The sequence below is a fragment of the Microtus ochrogaster genome, chromosome 8, assembly GCF_000317375.1.
Source record: "Microtus ochrogaster isolate Prairie Vole_2 chromosome 8, MicOch1.0, whole genome shotgun sequence".
NCBI lineage: Eukaryota > Metazoa > Chordata > Mammalia > Rodentia > Cricetidae > Microtus > Microtus ochrogaster.
Genome location: NC_022015.1, coordinates 74,701,379 through 74,723,720, shown reverse-complemented (window position 1 = coordinate 74,723,720; position 22,342 = coordinate 74,701,379). Strand labels below are relative to the sequence as shown.

General features: G+C 45.9%; 2 protein-coding genes across 2 annotated transcripts in view; one reads left to right on the top strand and one right to left on the bottom strand.

Annotated features, from left to right (window-relative positions):
- The window catches only part of Ina (internexin neuronal intermediate filament protein alpha), an 11,030-nt gene extending 6,938 nt beyond the window's left edge, over positions 1 to 4,092 (bottom strand). Inside the window, exon 1 of the mRNA XM_005352423.3 lies at positions 3,014 to 4,092. Coding sequence (XP_005352480.1) covers positions 3,014 to 4,078 — 1,065 coding nt within the window. The 5' untranslated portion in view covers positions 4,079 to 4,092. The remainder of the gene's footprint in view (positions 1 to 3,013) is intronic.
- Nt5c2 (5'-nucleotidase, cytosolic II) overlaps positions 4,071 to 22,342 on the top strand; it is a 146,634-nt gene continuing 128,362 nt past the window's right edge. Inside the window, exon 1 of the mRNA XM_005352422.3 lies at positions 4,071 to 4,135. Coding sequence (XP_005352479.2) covers positions 4,077 to 4,135 — 59 coding nt within the window. The 5' untranslated portion in view covers positions 4,071 to 4,076. The remainder of the gene's footprint in view (positions 4,136 to 22,342) is intronic.

Sequence of the window (22,342 nt, the reverse complement as noted above, 5' to 3'; positions counted from 1 at the left end):
AAAAAAAAAAAAAAAAAAGAAATACTGAATCCATTTCTTCAAGAGTGGTCGGAGAATCTCTTTTAAAAAGCTGCTCCTTGGTCGTGGCGTGCCATGGGGTTTAGATCACCAATTTAAATTTCTTCCTATAAAGAAGCTATTGTGGTGGCCCAGGTGACAGCGATAGGGTGAGATGGGGGCAGGTGGAACCACTTTAGAGAATGAATTCTAATTTCAGAAATGGATCTATTAAGCTATAGATTTATATGTAGCCACGGCTGCTTCCGGTCTCTCGAGGGCCAGACCCTGCCAGCTAAGTAATTAGGCTGGTCTCCAATCTCATACTGGAGAAGAGGGTAGCCTTGGCTTATCTCCCTGGAGAACATTAACCAGCAGTGATCTTGACTGCTCAGCAAGGTCTTTCAAGGAAAGCTTTGGCTTTCTAAGACGCTCCACATTACAGGACCGAAAGCCCTTTGAGATGGCCTCTGCACGGCCTTAGTAATGTCTGAGGTTCTAATGGCAGTGCCCCAGCTATGTGGGGACCAGGAAATGTTCTCTGTTAGAGACGAAAGGAATGCCTTGTTCTTCTCTGCAAAGCATGGCCACCGTGGACCTGTACAACAGCAGCCCCAGTTCTTCCTATTGTGTGCCTACTGTGTCACCTTGAATCACTCTTTGTCCTTTTGAAAGGACGTTAAGCTTTCTGTCTTCGGATAGGCTATCAACTCTCTGGGGCAAGGAAAAGGACTTTAATGGGCTGAAAGCTCGCATAGGAAAAATGTGCTCACTGTGAAACTCTGAACCAGAAGGGAAAGAGCACTTCCCGTTATTACTGTGGTGCAATGGAGGATGGGTAAAGGGCAGGAAGACAATGGTCTCAGTGAGGAGGCTCTCCACCTCGACCAGCATGAAGGTTGCTGGAAAACAAGCAGGGGTGGCAGGCAGTGTTTGCAGGCCTAACCGTGAGCTCCACCCCAGCATTAGGACCCAAGGGGGTAGGAAATAGCTTTGTGTTGTCTTGTCTCCTCCACTCCCTCAGCAGGTCACTGAGGCTCTCCAGGCTAATGCTGACGGGGACAGTGCTGCAGACTGCAGGTTCTCGTTCCTTTTGTTTCCTGGACGTGTCTGGATGACACTACTATTTTCCAACACAGAACGCCTGTATTTTAGAGCTAATAAGCCAGACAAAATCATCACCACCTCTTAGCTTAATTGGGCTTTGCTCTGCCCTCCTTTTGCTAGTTCTGACAGTTTGGGGTAAGTTACCCCTTTTTGTAGAAATATTGGGCTAGTCCTCAAGAAGACTACCTAATTCAACATTTGAGGCTCCTGGAAGAAAAGTCATCTTAATTAAGTATAATTGATTGATTGATTTAGATCATCCAAGGCCTGGGACACATACTGAAAAGCTCAACTTACATATTTTGTAGCAAAACAAGAATATTTATTTGAATAATACTATAACATCAAACTAACCAAACAGACATTTCAAATGGGCCTTTTCCCTTTATGCAAGGGGGTTGTTTGTAATGGCTAGTACATACCTTTTATCAATAATTCTTTAGCTTCTGAATAAAATAGTACTTTTGAAATATTATGCCATTTTTTAGTTCTATTTTTAGTGATGTCTCCCCAACACATTAATTTTATCAAATGTAAAATTCAATTCCAGCTAAAATAACTTCAAGTTTCTGAATTTATAGACATTCTATTCAAAAGAGCTCTTATTGTTCCTTGTACTTAAGCCATGTAGTTTTGTATCTTTCTACATTTTTCACCAATCTTGTCTTCTTACTCTGTGCCCTTTGGGGACACAGCCCAGAATGTCTAGTGTAGAGAAACTGAGGACATGGTGGCCTTTGTTGGGAAGAAACAGCCAATCAATACCTTCACAGAGCTTATAGAGCAGGGAAAGATGGGGGGAAAATGTCACCTCTAACAAAGAAACCATCTCTGTAATTTGCCACATGCACTTAAGCTGAAAAAATATTAAGGTAATGGGGCCTTTCAAGTGGGACTACACAGCTGTGGAGCAGATTAAATGGTTTTTGTTAAGTGCTAAGCCATCCATGGAGGCGAAAACTGATGCTGTCTACAAGATGAACTTTAACTTTAGGAAGCCAAGACTGATTGTATTATAGAACAAAAAAAAAAAAAATTGAAGCAGTTAATTGCCCGGACGCCCAGAGATTCCTAACTGGGACAGCTTGGAAACATCAAAGCAAGAGACATTTCCGAGGCGGGAGGAGATCAGCACCGCGGACAGCGCCCCACCATTCTCCCTGCGGATCTGGCTCCGTACTTTCTTAGAACTGTCAGAACTGTCAGAAGGTGGACAAGGGAGCCGCGCGCGTGCATGTGCGTGTCGCGGGTTCGGGAGGGGCGGTAAGGGTGGGGCAAGGCAGTTGTCACTGGCTTAATTATGCCAGTAGGCACTCCTTTGTAGAGCAAAACTCAAGAAAATGAGCCCAGTTCTCAACCGTAAAGCAGACCATGCTCTATAAACATCAACTCTAAGGCTCAGAAAAGCCCTTTCAAAGCTAACTAGACAAACCAGACAGGACCACTCGGAGGTTGTGACCTTGCCCTTCTGGGCTCGTCAGAGGGGTCGGGATTGTTCTGCTAGTGTGTTTATACGCTTGGTGACAGGAAGACACGGTTAGATGTTTTGGACTCCCCAAAACATTGAAGATTCCTTTGTTAGAAGAGTTCAGACGAGAGACTTGGGGTGAGTATTGTAGTTTGGTGTTACAGCATATACCTAGCATATGCATGAACACTTGGGTTCGGTTCCTAAAACTCCCCCATCACCAAACTAGAGTGCAAAGACATTAAGGGCTTGAAAGGGCTTCCGGGCACATACAGTGGAGGCTGCATGCATGGGACCGTGATTTTTTTTTGTTTGTTTGTCAATACCTCCAGCCAACACTCCTCTCTCCCCCCTTCCCCTCTCCCGGTTTCCTCAGGACCCCAGTGTACAGGGAGTGCGCGGAAGTGGACAGGGCACTCTTCCCTAGCAGGCAGCCCTTACCTGATAGCCGGCCACCTCAGCGCTGTGCCGCTCCTCCAGTTCCAAGATCTGCCTCTCCAGGGACTCATTGGCCCCGCGCAGACCCTCGATCTCAATGGTACGAGCTTGAAGCTGGCGCCGGTATTCGTGTATCTCCTCTCGGCTGGCTCGGATGGCTTCAGTGCTGCGCGCCGCCTGCTCGTTCAGGTTGGCGAACTTGGACTTGTACCACTCCTCGGCTGACTGCAGGTTCTTAGCGGCCAGGGACTCGTACTGGGCGCGGATCTCCCGGAGCGCCGAACTCAGGTCCGGTTTCGCCACAGACACGTCCACCTCAGCGGCGGCCTGCGACGACGCCTGCAGCGTGGCCAGGAGCTCGGCCACCTCCTCGTCGTGCACCTGGCGCACGAAAGCCAGCTCGTCGAGCAGCGACTCCACCTTCTTCTCCAGGTCCAGGCGGGCCAGGGTGGCGCCGTCCACGTCGCGCTGCTGCGCCTTCAGGGCGCGCTCGGCGCCCTCGCGCCCGCGGCTCTCCTCCTCGCAGCGCGCCCGCAGCCGCTGCACCTCCTCGGCCAGCCCGTCGCGCTCCAGCAGGGCCTGCGCGCGCGCCGAGCTCGCTTCCTCCAGCTGCGCGCGCAGCTCGCGCAGCTCGCGCTGGAAGAGCTCGCCGACGCGCGACGGCTCGGCGTGGCGCTGTCGCAGCGCCGCCAGCTCGGCCTCGAGCGCGCGGTTCTGCGTCTCCAGCTGGTGCACCTTCTCGATGAAGACGGCGAAGCGGTCGTTGAGGCCCTGCAGCTGCTCCTTCTCGTTCGTGCGGATGATCTTGTACTCGTTGGTGCGCGCCGCCGCTTGGCTCAGGTCCAGCCCGTCGGAGGCGGGCAGCCGGCGGTAGGCCAGGCCCAGGCCGAGAGACGAGGCCGAGGAGCAGGCGGCCGTGGAGGCCACATTGCTGCGGGACAGCGACTGCGAGCGGAAGCTGCCCGAGCCTCCCGGCCCGGAGAGGCGCGTGGACAGGCGCGAGCCGTCCCCGAACACCTTGCGGTAGGAGGAGGCAGAGCACAAGTAGTGCTCCGATCCGAAGCTCATGGTGCCGGGGTCGGGGCCGGGCGCACGGCTGCGGCGGGACCTGGCGAGGACGAGAAGGTGCGGCGGAGGCTGGGCGCGGCGGGGCGGTGTGCGGGGCTTTTAAGGCGCGGGGCTGGGGCGACGCGCTGGGGGCGGAGCTTCAGTTCCCGACCTAGCGGGGAGAGGGAGGGGAGCTTGCGGGGGCGGGGGTGCGCATTGTCACCGCAGCTGCGCGCCACCGACCTGGGCCGTCTGCGTGAGAACCCCTCCCTGCCCGCAGCGCCTGTACCCCAAGAATCTGCTTTGGAAAAGACCAGAGGGGAGCGGGTCTCTCCAAACAGCCTGGACTTTCCAGCCCGAGAGCACTCAGCGCTCTGATGGCTTCATAGCTTGTCCTTCCTTTTGCCTTTATTCCTCAAGGAGAGTAGGTTTTCTGAAAGGTGTCCCCTCATCCGCACCACAGAGTTCTCAAGGGTGAGGCCCCCTTTTTTCTTTCTTTTTTTAATTTTTGTTGCCCCTCCCTCCCCAGGGGGAGCGGACATCCCTTTATCTCCCGTCTTCGAGGGTCTCCTGGGGCTCAGCGGGGAAAGCGGGTCCACTTCAGAGAGCATCCCACAGCTCCGCAGCCCCAGGAGACTGGAGGATTCGCCGAAAGCTTGAGATGCTCGGGGTCATCCGTGAAGAACAGGAGCCCGAATTCCCGAGGGTGCGGTGGGAAGGGTTACAGAGAGGGAAAGGGGCCAAGCATGGAAAAGGACAAAGCGCTGAGAATTAGCAGGGTTCCTCTCTAGGCCTCTACCGATGGCGCATGCCAGGACCGCGGATTGGTAGAAAGGAGGGTACAGGCTTTGGTTAAACAAACAAACAAAAAAGGCACATTAGATCTTAAAACGTTTCAAAAATGGGTTTTTGGCCAGGAGATTTCACCTAAAATGAAACTGATTGATGTTGACATTTTAATACCTGTCCCCCTCCCGGGCCACTCTTGAAAATGGGAGTGAAGGTGACCACAGTGGGTGGAAGTGAGGTGCCCTTTGTTTAAGAGAGCTGCTCTCCACGGTCCCCGTCACTTTCCAGACTCACTGTTTCATATCTCTAGCCCTGTATGTATTTGAAATTCCATTCTGAATTAGACAGGAGAGCCGTTTTCTGTGGAAATTAGTCTTTGAACCAAAGACTCAATTCTAGGAATGAACCGGAAGTTCTGCTGGCAGAACTGACCTCCCTCACTACACAGTAAGGACAGAGTCCGAAAGATGAAGTAAGGATAGATTGCCTCAGTTTACCATCCAGCCTATGCACCACTCAGGGGAATGTGAAGCATTTTGCTCTGTAGTTCAGGATTCCAGACTTCTGTTTGTTTGCTTGTTTTGAGACAGCTTTCTCATTCTGCTCCCCCAGTAGCTCAGGTTGGTCTAGTGCTGGCTCTAGAGTCTAAGCTGGCCTTGAACTCCCGGCAGTCCTCCTGCCTCCTCCCAGACTAACATTTTATCAGTGTGGCCCACCACAGCTGCCTCCTACTGCCTTTTTTGATCTTGGAGTTCTAGGACAGATTTGTTTCACTTTGTGGGAGGGCTGTATCACTGGGACAGGATCCTAATGGTAAGAGGAAGACTTCTCTGAGACTTCAGAGCACACCCCTGGCTCTGTGCCACAGCTGTTCTGGTTCCTTATCATTCACTGAAGGCCTGAGCTAAAAGCATTTCTGGGCTCTTTTGGGCTCTGAAAGACTGGGAAGAGGATGCTGGAAGAATATTAACGCTGGTGAAGAATTACTGCCTGTCAGTCACGTTGCCCACGCCTGTGTAGTTTTCCTTCCTAAGACGGCTGCCACTCCTGTCTTATGGTTAAGCCACTGAGGCTCAGGAACAGCACGTGTGCCCAAGGCCACCAACAAGCAAAGGCATACTTTATTTCCTCAGTCCATAATGCCTCTTAGTGCAATGGAACTCTTGTCTCTTTGTCAGACAGGATAGGGCTGAGTGGGCTTCAAAGAATTTTGGCTATTAACAAAAGATCAGGTTTATAGTTAAAGAATGCTGGGCTCAGTCGGAGGTGATGTGACCCTCTTTCACTTACCCTGTAAGAGCAGCAGCACCTACCTCTACTGGGTGGTGGAAGGCTGACTGGATGCATGTGGCTGGGTTCTGTACTCTGCTTCTGGATAAGGAGTTTCTTTTCATCAACATTTTCTAAAAATATGTATGGGTGAGCACATGCTCCACTTATGTTCCTGAAGAGGGTGTCAGAGTCCCTGGAACTGGAGTTACAGACAGAAGTGAGCCACTATGTGGGTGCTGGCAATCGAACCTGGTCCTCTGGAAGAGCAGAAAGTGCTCTTAACCACTGAGCCATCTCTCCAGCTTCATCACCATTTTTCCCCCAGGGGGATGCTGCTCCACTCCACAACAAATGGCATGAGCAGGATTCGAAGACTGTAGGAAACCATCACATTTTTCACAGGCTTCTAGAATGCTTTGGGAGAGGATACAGCCAGCCCTGATTGTGGTACCAGCCTGGCTTGCACGACTGTAGAAAGTAGAAACACAGTTAGAGCTTCCTTTGCACTCTAGTTCCAATCTCACTTCATTCGTGTCTCTTGAGACTACTAGATCATCTGATGTTCTGGTTGGAATTCTGCTTTTCTTTTCCTTTCTGTCCTTCAATACAAGCAGTGCCCCAGAGACACAGATGTGCCTAGACCAGAGGAAAAATGAAACAAAAGACTTAAAACCCAGCCAACAGGCAGTGCTCTTGAGGAATTCGGGGTGGGCTACATTTTGCACCTTATTAACAGCTTACTTAAATTCCCCCTTGCATCTTCTGCCTCCCTTCCTGGGCATCCCGCTCTAGCCAGGTTTAGGCTTTAACAGTGTCAACACAGGAATATCCTACGGGAGTTATCTTGGCTGCACATCCGTCCATAGCTCCTCCCAGCTGGCCAGGTCTCCTGAGGGAGTACCCTGGCTGTGCCAGGCTCAGGTCTTCCTCTTCCTGTCAGCACTCAGGCCATGGAGCTGTGGGTCAGCCATCCTCCTTCTCCCTCGTGCCACATCCTTCTCAGTCTCTGTGGCTTTTGGAAGGCTGACGGTTCTTCTTGGCTTCAATTACAGACTTCTGCACTTCCCATGAGCTCTGGTTTTTACATAGTAGGTTTTCCAGAGTTAGGTAGACATTTGCTGAAGATGTTTTGCTAAGAGATCTACATTTGTGTCATGGTTCTTCTTAGCCATGTGACCTTGAACATATTGCTACTGTTTGCTGAACTTTATCTATAAACTGTCCGCGTGAATCATCTTCAAACTTGGCTGATCTTTAGAACTACCTAAAAACTTAATATCAGATCTTCAGGCTTCACCCAAGACCATCTTCTCAGTGGGTCTCATTTATCTCTCCAGAGGTTGCTGGGTGGTTTGTTGAGATTATGTGTACCAAGTGGATATCTCAAAGCTTGCTGTGTGACTATTCAGTAAACACTGAGATCAGAATTATCAGCTCCATTCATTCAACAAATAGTCGCTGAATGTTTACTATGTGCCAGGTACTGGAGCAGGTGCATAAAGGGCTGGGGTGGGGTAGGGGAGGTTGAAATCAATGGCCTCCCCTGTGACAATGAGTTGTAACTTGACGTTTCTGCTTTCCACCAGCCTTTGGGTATCTAGTGCCTCATGAACGTTGCTGGCCATTGTTGATCTAAAGTAAGCTGACCTAGGGTGCTGTAGCACATGCCTGCATTCTCAGCTGTTATGGAGGCTAAGGCAGAGGAGTCACTTGGGTTTAGGAGTCAGGCAGGGCTAGCCTGAGTGACAGAGTGAGATTCTTTGTCAAAATGTAAATAAACAGAGCAAGTGGTGTACGCCTTTGACCCCAACATGTAGGAGACCAAGAGTGCAGGGCTCTGAGCTCAGTAAGCCTGGGTTATCCGGCAGGTTGAAGGCCAGCCTAGACTATGTATTGAAACCTTGCCTCAAACAACCCTAAGTAAGTAAGTCAATAAATAAATAAGCAATCTCCCTCTGGAGTCACCTTCCCCACTTTTTGATCTTGATTTAAGCTATCTTTGTCCCTCGATTTATGTGATTCTCTTTTCCTGGGAATTCTTCCCATGCTCTTACTATCCATGATTGCAGTCAGAGAGATCTGCCTGCCTCTGCCTTCCAAGTGTTAGGATTCAGGGCATGTGCCACCATATCCAGCTGAAATACAGTTTTTTAATGTTAAATTTTATTTACAATTTTTTTATTCTTCTTGTGCAGCAGTTAAAAAAAATGTTATAATCTTATTGTAACTATGAGCCGTGGATGGTTGACTCACCAAACAAGCTGTCAATAGCACAGCAAGAGCAGATGAAACTTTATTTTTTAAAATTAATTTTATTTTAATAATATATCATTGTTGTTAGTCTTAAGGTTTCAATTGCTATAAAGAAACATTACAACCACAGGAACTTTTATAAAAAAATTTGTGGTGGCTTGCTTACAGTTGAGAGGTTTAGTCCATTATCATCATGGCAGTATGGTGATGAGATCATGTGGTGTGCAGGCAGACATGGTGCTAGAGAGGTAGCTAAGAGTTCTACACTTTGACTAATATGCAACAGGAAGTGGTCTGTGTCATTGGTCATGGCTTGAGCATATATGAGACCTCAAAGCCTGCCTCCACAGTGTCAGACATCCTACACAAGACCACACCTACTCCTACAAGGCCACAGCTCCCAATGGTGTTATTCCCTTTGGGGGCCATTTTCTTTCAAACCACCTCATTCCAGTCACTGGACCCCAAAGGCTTGTAGCCATATCACAGTGCAAAAATACATTCAGTCCAACCTCAAAAGTTTCCATAGTCTATTACAGTCTCAATAATGTTTGAAAGTCTCTTCCGAGATTCCTGCAGTCTCTTAACTGCAGTCCCCTGTAAAATCAAAATCTAAAAACAGATCACACACTTCTAACATATAATGGTACAGGATATGCATTGCCATTCCAAATTGCAGGGAAGGAAGCATAATGAGAAAATAATGGACCAATGCAAGACCAAAAACCAGCTGGGCAAACTCCAAACTCTGCATCTCCATGTCAGGTGTCCAGGTCTGTCCAGCACTGTTGATGCAGCACACTTCTCTTGGGCTGGTTCCACTCTGCTAGCAGCTCTCCTCGGCAGGGATCCCAGGACTCTGGCATCTCTAACATCTTGGCGTCTTCAAGGCAATTCTGGCTTCAACTTCACGGTTTTACACAATGACCTTCCTAGGCCTCCATTCTGGGACACCCCTGACACATACCTGAGCTCAGTGACTTTTCTTAGTCATGGAGGCAAATTCCATAATCCCTTTCTCCTATTCTTGACTCTAAAGCCAGAGCCATGTGGCTGAAGTTACCATGTTCTGCTGTTTGCTGGGGCTGAAACACGCTCCCCTCATTCAATTACATCTTCATCATCTTTCTGTTTTCCATGGTTTCCTTCACTACCTAAATTTCACTGTTCTGGAACTTGCTCTGTAGATCGGATTGGCCTCAAACTCAGATCCACGCAGCCTCTGCCCATGGAGCGCTGGAATTAAAGGTGTACACCACCACACCTGGCTTTAAATTTTTCTTTAATTCCTTTTCATAAATTGGAAATTTAGCTGGGTGTGATCTTGCCCTGAGATCACCACTCCCATTGTTCCATTTCTTAACCTGTCTATCTCCTTGAACACAGAGTTTGACTCCATTCCACTTCCTGGTGCTCCTTTTCTCCTTAAATTTTGCATTTTGGAATTTACACTGCTCAGCTTTCTCCTTTTCATTATAAATCTTCATTAGAGTTTCTCCTAATAATCACATGACAAATCTATACTAGACTGTTTTGAAATTTCCTCTGCCAACAGAATTAATTCAAAACTTTTCATTTTAGCCTCAGGCAGACTCTTCGGATAAGGGCAAAAGGCATCCACATTCTTCGTCAAAATATCACAAGAACATTCTCTAGGAAACACATTAAAATTCTTCTCTGAAACCTCTTGAGCCAGTCCTCCACAGTTCAGGTCATTCTCAGTGCTATTGTCTTCCATGTTCCTACTAGTATGGCCCATTAAGCGATGTGTAATGCATTCTACTGCTTTCCTAACTCAAAGTATCAAAGTCTTATTACTCCAGACAAAAACAGGGTCTGGCCTATTATGGCAATACTCCAGTCCCTGATACCAACTTCTGTCTCTGTGAGGGTTTCAGTTGCTGTGAAGAAACACCATGAGCAAGGCAACTCTTATAAAGGAAAACATTCCATTGTGGTGGCTCACTTACAGTTCAGAGGTTTGGTCCATTATCATCATGGTGGGTATCAAGGCAACATGCAGGCAGACATGGTGTTAGAGAAGGAGCTGAAGGTTCTTACATCTTGACTCACAGGCAGCAGGAAGTGGTCAGTCTCGTTGGGCATGGCTTGAGCATATATGCGTTCTCAAAGCCTGCCTCTACAGTGTCACACTTTCTTCAGCAAGGCCACACTTCCTATAGTGCCACTCCCTTTCAAACCATCACGTTAGTATTATGTATTATTGTTATTATTTGGGTTTTGAAGATATGTTTCTCTGTGTAGCCTAGGCTTTCCCAGAACTAACCCTGTAGACTAGGCTGGCCTTGAACCCATAGACATCCACTTGCCTCTGCCTTCTGAGTGCTGGGATTAAAGGCGTACACCACCACCTCCCAGCTAAAAATAATTTTTTGAGACAGGAATTTTTTGAGACAGAGTCTCTTGTAGTCCAGGCTGACTTCAAACAGATTGTATAGTGTTCAGAATGACCCTGACCTTCTGATCATCCTGCTTTGCAAATGCTGGAGTTATAGGTGTGTACCACCACCCCCAGTTTAGGTGGTGCTGGGGAAATCAGGGCCTCACACATGCTAAGCAAACATTCTACAAGCTCATTACACTCCCAGCACCTTTAAATTAACTTTAAGCTTAATGTACAAGTAATGGGTTTCATTATGGCATTTTCTTCACTCCACAGTTATTCTTTGAGACAGTGTGTTGCTGTGTAGCCCAGGCTGGCCATGAGCCTTCAGTATTCCTCCTACCTCAGCCTCTCAAGTGCTGCCTGGCTCATTATGGAATTTTCTTTATATGGTGGATTATTATGGTATTTTCTTAAAAAATATTTATCCAGGGTGTGTATGTGTATATATGTGTGGGTGTGCTTGTGCCATGGAGCATCTGTGAAGGTAAGAGGACAACTTTCAGAAGTGGATGTCGTCCTCCCCCTTATTAAGTCAGGGTCTTTCTCATGTTTTTGCTACTGTACTGCTTATGTTGGCTACTCATCCATAAGATTCTGGGCAATTGTTCTGTCTCTATTTCCCTGTAAGAGTGCTGGGATTAAAGATATGTGCCGGGGCTGGAGAGGTGGCTCAGAGGTTAAGAGCACTGACTGCTCTTCCAGAGGTCCTGAGTTCAATTCCCAGCAACCACATGGTGGCTCACAGCCATCTGTAATGAGGTCTGGTGCCCTCTCCTGGCCTGCAAGCATACATACTGACAGAACACTATATAGATAATAAATAAATAAATCTTTAAAAAAAAGAAAAATAAAGATGTGTGCCATCATATTGAGCGCGCACATGTGTGTGTGTTTGAGGTGGAGTCTCATCATGCTACTCTGGCAATCCTGGAACTTGCTATGTGGACCAGGCTGGCCTCAAACTCAGAGATCTTCCCTTTCCTGAATCTGAGTGCTGGAATTAAAGGTGTGCAACACCATGCATAGTCACACTCAGCTTTTAACATGGGTTCCAGGGATTGAAAATGTGTTTTCAGACTAGTGGGGCTAGCCCCTTTATCCACTGAGCCATATGCCTGGCCTTTTGTTCTGACACTTGAATACATGAATGTCATACTTTGTTCTTATTCATTCAGCTATTGGCATCCTTAAGATTCAAATGCTACTTCCCCCTTGAAGCCTTTCTTGGTATCTACAATGTAAAATGCTCTGTCCCGCCTACAAACTCTCCTTTTCCCTTCCTCCTCCATCTGTACAGCCTTCACAGTGCTCACATGACTCATGTTTACTTATCATCTTCTGCTGTGATTATTCTAATATAATCCAAATGATCTAATATGATCTAAGGGTTCTGTGGTGGTTTGAAAGAAGATGGCCCCCATAGACCCATAGGGAGTGGCACTCTTAGGAGGTGTGGCCTTATTGGAGAAAGCGTGCCACCATGGGGGCAGGCTTAAGGCTTCATATGCTCAAGCTATGCCCAGTATGGCACACAGTCTCCTGCTGCCTGCAGATCCAGATGTAGGACTCTCAGCTCCTTCTCCAGCCCCGTGTTCGCCTACACGCTGCCACTTCCCACCACGATGATAATGGACTAAACCTCTGAAATAGTAAACCAGCCTCATTCAATGCTTTCCTTTATAAGAGCTGCTGTGGTCATTTGTCTCTTCACAGCAACAGAAGCCTAACTAAGACAGGCTTCTTATACTCCTGTCTTAGAAAAAAAGAAAGACAACTGCTTGTGAAAGTCTTTGGTCTGACACCAAGATTGAGATCCAGAAAGAAAACAAAATCAATAAATTTGACTTCATTAAAATTAAAAGCCTTTTCTTTTCTATTAAAGACGCTGTTAGAGAAATGAAAAGACAAGCCATAGACTGGGAGAAAGTACAAGTCACAGGAAGGGATTGGTATCTAGAATATATAAAGAACTCTGTAAACATAGCAGTAAGAAAATATGTTCCAAATACAAAGTAGAAAAAGTCCAGAACATCTATTTCTACCAAAGGGAACACTGAGGTGGGGAAGGGGCACATGGAGACGGCTCAGCATCACCAGCTGTGGGGAAGGGACACATGGAGACAGCTCAGCATCACCAGCTCTTAGGGAAATGAATGTAAAACAAGAATGATATAATATTCCATATCCACCACAGTGGCTAAAATGAAGAATCTTCAGAACAGTTGGGAATCCAAAATGGTCCAGCTACTCCAGAGACACCTTGGTAAGGTTAGGCTAGAAAATTATCCTGTGTTCACATAAAAATGTGTCCATAAATGTTCATGACAGCTTTGTTTATAATAGACTAACACAGAAAGCCTCCTGGGGTACGAGGTTTCCCCAGGTGACTAGGTAGAATATGTTTGGGAATGAAAAGAATGAGTTGCTGCTACACACAGTCCCAGGGACTCAGGCTCATGCTCAGGAGACTGAGAAAGAGCTTGAGGTCGAGGCCAGCCTGGCTACAAGGCAAGTTTCAGGTTTGTGTGGGCTGCATATTAAAAGGCCCTATTTCAGAAACAATCGAAAACCTGAGTGAGCTACAGGGCACTTTGTTGGGTGAAAAAAATTCTCAAAATACTATATTTTGATATTCCTCTCCCATTATAGTCTGAAGTGTTAGTAATGACTGACAGGGGTTAGGACTCAACAAGGATGTATGTACTATTAGATAATGCAAAGGAGTGTGTTTTGTGTGTGCTGGGATAGTTCTGTTACTTAAATGAATACACATGATAAGAATGAGAGAGGGAGAGAGAGAGAGAGAGGAAGAAGGAGGAGGAGGAGGAGGAAGAAAGGGAAGGAGGGAGGAAAGGAGAGAGGGAGGGAGGGAGGGAGGGAGAGAACGCTTTCTCCAAATAAGGTCTCTAGCTGGATTAGTATACTGTCATTTTCCTGCTTCTGATGGAGTGCTGTGGTTATGTAACTTTCCATGGAGAACCTGGTAAGCAGTGCATGGGAACTTCCTGTACTTTTTTTGTAACTTCGTGTGAGCCTTAAACTATTTCAGAGTAAGATGTATATAAATAAGTTGTGGGATATTTGTACACTGTGTGAAGATGTATTTACTGTGATTGGTGTACTAAAAGCTGAACAGCCAACAACTAGGCAGGAGATACAGGTAGGATTTCTGGAGAGAGAGAAAGAAAGTAGGAGAGGAAGCTAGGCATACAAGACATGCCAGGAGACACAAAAGAAGCAGACTAGGTGGCACATGACAGAAGTTAGATTAATAGAAATGGGTTAATTTAAGTTATAAGGACTAGTTAGGAACAAACCTAAGCTATAGGCTGTTTTCATAATAATAAGTCACTGAGTCATTATTTGGGAGCTGGCTGGCAGGACAGCAGGGGTGACATGAAGTTAATGGGTGGTGAGTGTAGTGCAGGGGGGCACAGAGGTTTATTGTGTTAAAGCTAGCTTGCAACTCTTCTTAGCATTTAACTTTTTTCAAATAAGTTTAGAAAATTGATTAGTAGATAGATAGGCAGGTGAATAAAGTAGAGAACGGGGAAATATCACCTAAGTCTGGGATAATGTAAAGTGCTTTCTCCACTCCTGTGTACCCAGCAACAGGAGAGCCTGCTGCTGGTTCAATCCCAGACCTTGAATTCACAGAGATCTGCCTGCCTCTGCCTCCACCTCCTGAGTGCTGTGATTAAAGGCTTGTACCACCACTGCCCAACATGGTGATAAAACACCATGACCAAAAGCAACTTGGGGGAAAAGGGTTTCCTCTGCTTGCCTCTCCATGTAACCTCCATCACCAAGGGAAGTGAAGGCCAGCACCTGTAGGCAGGATCTGGTGCAGAGGCCATGGAAGGAGAGGTGCTGTGTACTGGCTTGGTCCCCATGGTTTGTTCAGCCTGCTTTTCTAGAAGGACTCTCCTCCCTGGGGATGGAACCATCCACAATGATCTTGGCTCTCCCACATCAATCATCAATCAAGAAAATGCTCTTCAGACTTGGCTACAGACCAGTTTGGTGGGTATTTTCTCAATTGAGGATCCCTCATACAAAATAACTAGCTTCTGTCAAGGTGACATAGAACTAGCCAGCACAGGTAGTTTCTTGGTGCTTAAACCCATCGTAGTCACATGCTTTTGCTCTCTTTTCTCTCACCCCCTCTCTGTCTTTCCTCCTTTACAGATGTTCTCTTTACTTATCTACTTAGAAGCCAGAGACTAGGCTGTACCTGAGTTTCTGAGCCCCACAACTAGGGAGGCAAGCATGAGTCATTTTCTCTTCAGTACCTCGGACAGCTCCAACTCTCCAACTGCCAGCTCTGCTTCCTCACCCACGCCCCTTCTTTTTCTTACTCTCCTGATGAAGTCACACATTTGATTGTCATCCCTGTGGTGGGTGCCTGGTTTTTAGATGTCACAGAGTTGGAATCAGAATGAATTGGGGAGACACTGCTGATTCTTCGAGAAGGATCTCCCACCGCGATGGGAGAATTGCTAACTGGGGAAGAAACAAAGGCTCCGAGGACTCCCCTCTCCCCAGATTTTCCTGTATTTGTAAGCTTGTTGTTGCTTGAAAAGAAAATTCTTTCAGAATGAATAAAGATATGGTTTTGGAGGTTAAAAAAATAATTTCAGTCTGAGGAGGCTGGTAAGGTGACCCAGCTAGTAGACATCTGTCACCAAGCTTGATGATGGAAGCCACATGGTGGAAGTGGTTCTCTGACCTCCACGTGTGCTCTCTGGTGTATATATGCATCACACCCTTCACAAAATAAACCAAGGTAGAAAACAGAATTCCAGTTTGAATAGAAACTTGGGGCTGGAGAGATGGCTCAGAGATTAAGAGCATTGTCTGCTCTTCCAAAGGTCCTGAGTTCAATTCCCAGCAACCACATGGTGGCTCACAACCATCTGTAATGAAATCTGGTGCCCTCTTCTGGCCTGCAGGCATACACAGACAGAATATTGTATACATAATAAATAAATAAATAGAATGTGTATGATATCCATTTAAAAAAAGGAAAGAAAGAAAACCATCCCTATGTGTCTTTTCTGTGAGACAGAGGACAGGACAGCACTGCATGAGGGTAGGCACAGAAGGCTTGAGAGGGAATGTCAGCATGGGTGTGGGAGTGGGGGCCTTTGCAGGCAAAGTTAAAGGGTACACCTAACACTTAACATTATTATTTGAGTGTACATGTGTGGATCAGGCTGGCCTCAAATTCACAGCAACCTGCCACTTGGTAAGTGGTGGAATTACAACTGTGGGTCACCGTGCCTGGCCTGAGTCTCATTGTGTAGCCCAGGCTGGCCTGGTACTCACTGTATTGCCCACTCAGGCCTTGATCTCATGGCAGTTCTCCTGCCTTGGCGTTTGAAATGCTGTAATTACAGATGTGTTCAAATATACTGGCTGGACCATGGAAGTGGAGAGGGAAGCTGAGTGACAGGACCATGCACTCGTGCTCTGCTTCCTGACTGTGCGCGCGATATGACAGACGGGTTTCGTTCCAGCTGCCTTAAGTTGCTTCTGTCAGGGTATTTAGTTAAAACTAGGAGAAGAAGCCAAACACTTGCACTATGTTTTAGTTAAGATTGTGTGTGTACACGAATGTGTCGGTGCCACAGTGCGTGTGCAGGGTGAGAGGACCGCTTGAGAGGGCTGGTTCCCCTTCTACCCTGGAGGTCGTGGTGCTTGAGTGCAGGTCGTCAGGCTTGGTGGCAAGCACCTTTACCTGCTCAGCCATCTCACTGGGCCTTCTTTCCTTGATTAGCATACAAAACAATAGGTTTCATGAAGGTATTTTTCTACAGCTGTGTTATTGTACTTGGTTTTAGTTTGTCTGTTTCTGTTCCCTGTTTCCTTCCGCTGTGTCCCATGCCCCCCAGCCCTGCTTCCCCTCCCTCCTGCAGACAGTCCTTGTTTTCTCACATACATTTCACTGTCTCGTTTTCTCCTTTGACCTTCTCTCCCTCTTCTCTCATGATTCCCTTTCTAGTTTTGTGACTCACTGTGTTAGTTACGGTTTCTATTGTGGTGAAGAGACACCATGACCATGGCATCTCGTATAAAAGGAAACATTTAATTGGGATGGCCTACTTATAGTTCAAGAGGTTCAGTCCATTATCATGGTGGGAGAATGGCAGGGTGCAGGCAGATGTGGTGCTGAAACAGTAGCTGAGAGGCATCTAGAAGTCAGCTGAGGCACTGGGCGGCATTCTGAGCATAGGAAACCTCAAAGACCACCCCCACAGTGACACACTTCCTCTAACAAGGCCATACCTACTCCCACAAAGCCACACCTCCTAATGGTGCCACGCTCTATGAGATTATGGGAGCCAATTACATTAAACTACCACACACAAAATGTTAATTTTAAAACTAGGTTCTGCATATAAGAAAAAGATGGTATTTCCTTTATTTTTATTAAATGTGTACATGTATGTATGCCTGTAGATGTGTATGTGCCTGAGATTAGAGACTTCCCTGGAGCTGGGGTTACAAGCAGTTGTGAGCTGGCTGATGTGGGTGCTAGGAATTGAATTTAGGTTCTCTGCAAGAACAATGCATGTTCTTAACCACTGAGCCATTTCTCCAGCCCCAAAAGGTTGTATTTTCTTTCTGAGTCTGGCTTATTTTGCTTAACATAATCATCTCTGGTTGCATCCATCCCCCTGTTTGTCATAACTTCATTTTTATTTATGGATGACTAAAGTTCTGTTGTGAATCCGCACCACATTTTCTTATCTGTTCGTCTGTTAGTGAGCATCTAGGTTGGCTGCACTTCCCGACTGGGATGAATAGTAGCAATGTACATAGATATCCGTGCTAAGATGACTTCAGCTCAGAGTGCCAGAGTTAAATAATATGGTGGTTCTGTGGTAGAACAGGGACTGAGATGAAGAATCAAGGTTAACATATGAGGAGACTGGAGGGTGGCTGAGCAGTTAAGATCACTTCCCATTCTTCTAGAGGACCAGAGTTTGATTCCCAGCACCCATGTCAGGTAGCTCACCTATATAAAGCTGTGTACCTGTAGATAACTCCAGCTTTAGGGAATCCAGTGGCCTCTTTTGGACTCTACTTCTGGCACCTGCATTCCTGTGCACATACACATGACATACACATAATTAAAAATTAATAAAAATATATTTTGATACAATCTCACTTTGTAACCCAGCCTGGCCCTGAACTCACAGAGCTCCACCCACCTGTGCCTCAAACATAAAAATTGATCTTAAAAAGATTAATATATGAAAGAAGCCAATTTTCAGAGTAAAACGATGCTTTTCTTTACCTAGGTTTCATTTAACAAATAAAGCATGCACACACGTACACAAAGCAGGTGCGAGCACGTGCAATAAGGTAGGTGAACACAAAACAGGTGCATGCACACACACACATCAGGCATGCGCACACACACACACAAGGCAGGTACACACACACAAAGCAGGTGCACACACACACACAAGGCAGGTGCACACACAAAGCATGTGCACACACACAAAGCACGTGCTCACACACAAAGCACGCACACACACACACACAAAGCCCATGAAATGCAAAGGAAAAAGGGGGACTATAAAGGTCCTGTAAACACATAGCTGGATCCCTTTGGGGTTATTTTCTTAATCTACTAGCTCACTGCCATTCATGGGAATGCATTTCCTTTCTTTAATAAGCTGTCTGCCCCTATTTCTCTTTCTAATCATTGGAAAAAGCCCAGAGGGAAAAGCAAGACTAGATAAAAGAAAACTAAAAGGGCCTGCAGGATGGCTTGGAGGGTAGAAGCAATTGCTTTACAAGCATGATGGCCTGAATTTGAGCCTTGGAATACACAGTTGAAGAGAATCAACTCCCAGAAGTTGCCTTCTGACCCGCATGTGTGTACTGCGACACACATGTACATGCATTAGAACACCCACACTAATATTAATAAATATTTTTTGTAAGATTTTGTTTATTTATGTGTATATGCATATGTCTGTGTGCATATATGCTACATGTATTTGAATGGCTTCAGAGTCCAGAAGAGAGCATCAGAGACCCTGGAGCTGGAGTTCTTTTTTTTTTTTTTTTTTTGGTTTTTCGAGACAGGGTTTCTCTGTGTAATAGACCAGGCTGGCCTCGAACTCCCAGAGATCCGCCTGCCTCTGCCTCCCGAGTGCTGGGATTAAAGGCGTGCGCCACACTACTGCCTGGCCTGGAGTTCTAACATGTTAGGTGGTTGTGAGCCACCTAACATGGATGCTAGGAAACAGACTCTGGTCCCCTGGATAACAGCAAGTGCTCTTAGCCTCTAAGCCCTTCTCCAGCTCCACAAATAACTTTTGTTGTTGTTGTTTTTATTATTTATTTATTTATTTATTTATTATTATTATTTTGCCAAGACAAGATTTCTCTCTATAACAGTCCTGTCTGTCCTGGAACTTGCTCTGAACTCTGTGAGTTCAAAGCCTGCCTCTGTCTCCTGAGTGCTGGGATTAAAGGTGTGAGCCACCACCGCCTGGCATAACTTTTTTATCTTAAGAAAGGAAGAACAGGGCTGGAGAGATGGCTCAGAGCTTAAGAGCACTGACTGCTCTTTCACAAATCCTTAGTTCAGTTCCCAGCAACAACATGGTGACTCACAGCTATCTATAATGAGATCTGGTGCCCTCTTCTGCTGTTCAGGCATACATGAAGGCAGAACACTTATACATAGTACATAAATAAATCTTTTTTAAAAGGGGGGAAAAAGGAAAAACAAGAGGAGGATTGAAGAAGGATGTTATAGAGAAAAGAACAGACAGAAAAATGAAAAGAAAAAACAAAAACTAAAGTTATCAATAATGAGAAAGTTTAAAATCAAAGTTAGATAAGTATAAGAGTAAAATATAAAGATAGGAGGACTTTTAAAATGCAAACAAGCCAGGTGTTGTAGTGCACACCTTTAATCTTGAGACTTGAGAGGGAGAGCAGGTGGATCTCAGCTCCAGGCCAGCCAGGGCTACACAGTGAGACTCTCTCTTAAACAAAACAGAACAGGCAGGTGGTGATGCATGTTTGTAATCTTAACCCTTGGAAAGTAGAGGCAGGAAGCTGAGGGGTAAAATGTCATCTTTTAGCTACAGTGTGAATTCAAAGCTATCCTGTGCTGTAAGAAACACTGCTTCAGGAATGGGGAAAAGGCTGTTAAGATAACTTAATAAGGGAGCTGGAGAGATGGCTCAGCTGTTAAGAGCACTCTCTGCTCTTCCAGAGGTCTTGAGTTCAATTCCCAGCAACTACAACCCCATGGTAGCTCACAACCATCTGTAATGAGATTTGGTGCCCTCTTCTGGCATGGAAATGTACATGCAGGGGGAAACACTATACATAATAAATAAATAAATCTAACTAGAAATTTAAAAAAAAAAAAGCATAGCTTATTAGGTAAAGACAGGTAATTGCCTTAGGTAATTGTCAGGCCTGTCATTCTGACTTTAATTCCTCACGTGTAGAAAGAGACTCTACTAGAGCAAGCTGTCCTCTGACCTCCACACACATTGTAACATGCGCACCCTCCAATAAATAAACGTAAAACTGTTGTTTAACTTTCCCTTCAAAACAACAAGGAAAAGTTTTAAAAAGTCAACAAAACTTAAGGATATATTGAAAGGTAATAATAAAAACAGAGATTGGACTGGCGAGATGGCTCAGTGGGCAGCATGTTTGTTGCATAAATCTGAGCTGATAACGTCTTACAGAGGTATTTCTACACATATTTTTGGGTTATACAAATTATTGCCATATGGTCATGCATAGTTTGGAGTTGCTTAGAATATGCTCAGCTTACATCTAGCTGCCTACTGAGTTTCTGAATAGGACTGTTTCTCTAAGGCTAAACGTCTATTTTCAGTTCTCTTGCCAAGTCTGCAGTAACAGGAAGACATTCAAAGCACAGGGTACACTGATTAACAAATCAAATTTCAACACATGCACAAGCACTTGTACAAACAGGTACACACCTGAGCATATATTCAAGCATACACACACAATTTCAGTACAAAAGCCACCACTTTGTACAACAAATATAAAAAAATTTACCACCCCTTAAGTTCTAAACTAACTCATGAAGAGATAGGAAGTCTAAATATACGTATATTAAGCAATGAGTTTCACCAATAACCAAATACCTTCCAGAAAAGAAAATAGCAGGAACATATTGCTTATTGGAGAATTCTATAAATGCCTAAAGGAAAACCAACAATATCTTAAGACTCTGGGAAAGAAAACAGAAGAAGAGACAACATGTTCTTAGCCGTTACATGAGGCCAGTATTGAATATCATGAGTCAGACAAAGACAGTTACAAACTCATACCCCATTCTGCATGCAGATGCAAAATTCTTTAATATTTTAGCAAGCTAAACCAAATAGCCTACCAAGAGAACTGTATATAGTGACCAAATGGGATTTAGCCCATTGATTTAGTGGTTCATCAACCAGTGTGATACACCAAATTAATAAAAGGCACAGCCCATGTGTGATCATTTCAGTAGACACAGAAAAGACACTTTTTACAGAATCTAGGACCTTGCATAATAAAAACACTGAGATGGAAATGCAAGGGCACTTCTTTGATTTGTAAAGGAAAGCTACAAAAAAAGAAAATGTGTTATACAGCAAGTCCCTGGAATCCTGCAAGCTGCCTGGTTCAGAGGCACCATGGGAAGCTCTGCAGATGAAATGGGAAAGGAGTGTCGGAGGCAAGTGCGGCAGGCTTCTCGACCAGCGAGGAAGAACGACCGCCACACGAGGATTCTTCTCAGATCACGCTTTACTGGAGTGTCCTTGGTTGAGAGAGAACATGAAGAGAAGGGGCCCGAGAGCCCTAAGGCAGCCGCTTATATCGGGAATTGGCACACGGGTCGCCCTGTGATTGGCTGCCACCAACAGCTGCCACCAGACTGCGTAGGGGTAGGCCGAAGGACCCTTATCCACCGTGCATGCGGGAAGCGGGGGACACACAGCTCTCAAAGGCTTAGCCAAATATGGAGTTGTTTATTTCCAACAAGACAGGATGTTTGTGCCATCTTGTAATGGCGATCTTGTCCGGCTCCCTGCAGGCAAGGGTGATCTGGTTATCAGCACCAACGTTGACTCCTGCGTGTGGTGCTGTAGGATGAGGCCACATCTTTGCCCACAGCCACAGCCCTGCCATAGCAGCTGCCTCTCTTTCCACCCCCGTGATTTCACAGCCAAGACTGAACCTCAGGCTTCTTTAGCAAGTTCTTTACCCACTTTCTTGTTTAATGTCAGAACCAACTCCTGAAAGTTGCCCTCTAACTTCTTTTTTTAAAAACTTGTTTTATTTTACGTTCATTAGTGTTTTGCCTGTATGTCTGTGTGAGGGTGCCAGAAACCCTGGAATTGGAGTTATAGACAGGTGTGAGCTGCCATGTGGATGCTGGAAATTAACTCTGGTTCTCTGGAAGAGCAGACAGTTGTTGCGGGAGGTCCTTCCGCTCCTCCAGCCTATAGCCGCTGAGATACCCGCCCATTGGGGCGTGGTCTCTCTCCCTTTAAAAAAGCGGC